At 45.8% G+C, this 2,814-nt stretch overlaps 1 protein-coding gene across 12 annotated transcripts in view; it reads right to left on the bottom strand.

Annotated features, from left to right (window-relative positions):
• The window catches only part of LOC109850585 (RNA polymerase II C-terminal domain phosphatase-like 2), a 26,809-nt gene extending 25,282 nt beyond the window's left edge, over window positions 1-1,527 (bottom strand). For 3 of the 12 annotated variants that reach the window (XM_020420626.1, XM_020420627.1, XM_020420629.1), the window contains exons 1-2: window positions 706-1,525; window positions 97-573 (exon numbers count right to left, since the gene is read on the bottom strand). In XM_020420626.1, coding sequence (XP_020276215.1) covers window positions 97-573; window positions 706-1,086 — 858 coding nt within the window. In that variant the 5' untranslated portion in view covers window positions 1,087-1,525. Of the gene's footprint in view, window positions 1-96; window positions 574-705 lie in introns of all 12 variants that reach the window. The other 9 variants (XM_020420623.1, XM_020420622.1, XM_020420624.1 and 6 more) reach the window with 5 other exon arrangements.

Raw genomic sequence — 2,814 nt, 5'->3', positions numbered from 1 at the left:
TAATGACATACAGTAATAGTATGTATGAGTATTGAAAAAAAAAACCAAGAAGCAGGAAGGAAAATAAATAGAGGATAAGAGCATTGAAGGAAGGACCTCAGGGTTAATTCGAGTGAGGACAATGTTGCGGTGCATCAACCTTATAACTGGACGAAGGAGGGGGTCCTGGCTGCCAGGGAGCACTGGGACTTGCTCGCTCAGCGCAGAGACAGACTTGCCATTGTCCAGAAGGACAGTATCATTCTCTATGAACTGTTTCAACATGTTCTTGTCCTCTATATACCGCTTGATCTCTGCTGACATTCCAGAAATCCTGAAAGGGTCATCCTCGGCATCAATTCTGCGGGAGAGTGTCTCAATCCTGTCCTCAAAAGATTTCATGGTGTTGGCGACAATAAGGGTCTCGTCGAGATCAAACACAATAGAAAGGCACCTAAGATTGAGCATCCTCAAACAGGGGTCATAGAGACCAGGGTGGACCGAGAAGCACCAGAAGCATGGTAGAGTATTGTCCAAATGGCTCCGCATCGCGACTAAATGCAGTTCTTCAGATCCATTCAACACAACTGCGGACTGGATGGGGGAATATTATACATACAAGTAATCTAATTTTGGGGCATATGCTGAAAAAGAAAAAAGGGGGGAAAAGGGGGGGGGGAATGAAAAAAAAAAGAAGTAAAAAAGAGTAGAGCATAGAAAAGTTACCCTGAATTTATCGAAGCAAGTAGAGTGGAGGAGATTGATGGGAGAATCCGGGGTGGGCGATTTGGCCTGGATTTTGCATCTGACGGAGGAAGGGGATGATATTGTTTGGAGGACTGAGAGGGGAGGCAGTCGGTCCCCAGGAGGAGACAGGTGACTAATCCTTAATATCTTATTATTATTACTACTACTACTACTGCTGCTAATAAGAAGAAGATTGTTTGGGAAAAGGCTGTGCTGGTTTTTAATCGGAAATACCTCAACCTCGCCGAGACAAGTATCTCCATGGTAGATCACCAACGCCCCCACGGATCCCTTATTGCCGCCATTACTATTACTAGTACTACTATTCCCTTGAGGAGATGCTGGAGATTGACGGGTCATCGTTTAGCAATTCCAGTCAAAAACTCAAATCTTGACGATCGATCGATCGATCGAGCGGGATTAGTAGACAACAAGGCGGGGGGAGAGAGGGAGAGAGAGAGAGAGAGAGAGAGAGAGAGAGAGAGAGGCTAAGAAATTTTAGGGCTGAGGAGGGCGTCTTGAATTGAACTATGAGAAATTTTGGGAAATTAGGGCTTCAATTATATAATACAAGGGGGAGAGAAAGAGAAGAGGGGGAGAAAGGAAGGCGTGAGAACAGACGGAAGATACAACCGCAAACCCTCCTCAAATCTCAATGCGTCATCATCGTGTGGGAGAGACGATACACCAAAAGAATAGCTTTTCCGCTCCGGACCTGGTCGAACGGAGGCCCTTGGGTAGGAACGTACTCTCTACTCCCTCGTCAAATAACTCCCCTGGTCTGGTCCGGTCCGGTCTCGTCTACCATGATAATATTGTAGGCATTCAAAAATACCAACCTTCAAAATATGAAGATGGTTGTCAAGAAAACAAACCTCGTCTTAATTCGAGACAAGGCTCGTTGTTTAGTGAGGACCCACTTCAGGAACGAGGGTCGCCACGCAACTTAACACCAAAAGACGAGGTTAGCTGCGTCGCGAAGCTCGATATCATAGTTCATCAATGAGCAAAGCTACTCTTGAAGATGACGTCCGTCATTGAAGACAGGGTTCTAAACTCGTCGTTGGATACGAGGTTCGAAACTCACCACCATACGTAAAGCTCATTAGTGAAGATGAGGATCGTCAAAAAGGAAATTCAGAAGACTTGCTATGTAGTTGGACTCAGTTGTCGAAAACGAAGTTCGTTAGTGAATATGAATATGAAGCTCGTCAGACGGCGTCAGTGAAGACAGTTCGCTATATTGCAAAGTTGGTTTTAGAAAACGAACATCGCTGCATATTGAGGCTCATTCAATCAGATAAACTTCATCATGCAGCGAGGCTCGTCGCCCACATGAGATCTGGATGTAACGGCTCCGAAGACTCAGTCAGCCACGTGGGCTAATCTTCAAGAGCACGTTACGGCGTGCGCTAAATTGGAGTAGGCAGTTACGCCCCTCTACCTGTGATCTTAGCACGTCGGTTACGTGCTTAAACCCTATAAATAGCCATGGATGACTTCGGAGAAAAGTGTTGGAGATTTTCGACTTGGACTTCAAGAAGCATCGGAGATCAGAGTTTTTACGTATAGATCCAGAGTTCGAACTTCAATTCTAGCCGGCTAACGAACGTGAGAAACTCCAGCAATCTTGTTCTGATCGTCAACGGGAGGCAATCTCGACTCAAGTATCGAGGAAAGCATCTTTTCGCCACCAAGAACCCACGTTAAACAAAGAGGATCAGAATTAATCTTCTCTTCATCTGTAATCGAGAGAGATTGTGAGTGATTGTAAGGGTTTCGTACCAAGTGATCGAACCCAGTTTTCTTAAAACAAGAGAATCAATCCCAGTCAATTTTTCGACCCTGTAGACGATGACGACCACAGTGGGAGCAGTCATTCATTCCGACGAGATGGTGGTGACGCAATCAAACAAGATTGCAGTGGGAACCGAGGTTGAGACACTGGTCATCGAGTTTGACCAGACCAAGTACGAGGAGTATATCTCCTCTGGAGCATCCAGTCCCACGAAGGCACATAAGTGTCGTCGAGTCTCGTATGAGACTTCAGCCCAAGTGGCTTCTGATGATTCAACTCGCGTTAACCTC

The sequence above is a fragment of the Asparagus officinalis genome, chromosome 7 (genome assembly GCF_001876935.1).
Source record: "Asparagus officinalis chromosome 7, Aspof.V1, whole genome shotgun sequence".
Classification (NCBI taxonomy): Eukaryota; Viridiplantae; Streptophyta; class Magnoliopsida; order Asparagales; family Asparagaceae; genus Asparagus; species Asparagus officinalis.
The sequence above is the reverse complement of the archived record's forward strand: the minus strand, read 5'-3'. Positions and strand labels throughout refer to the sequence as shown.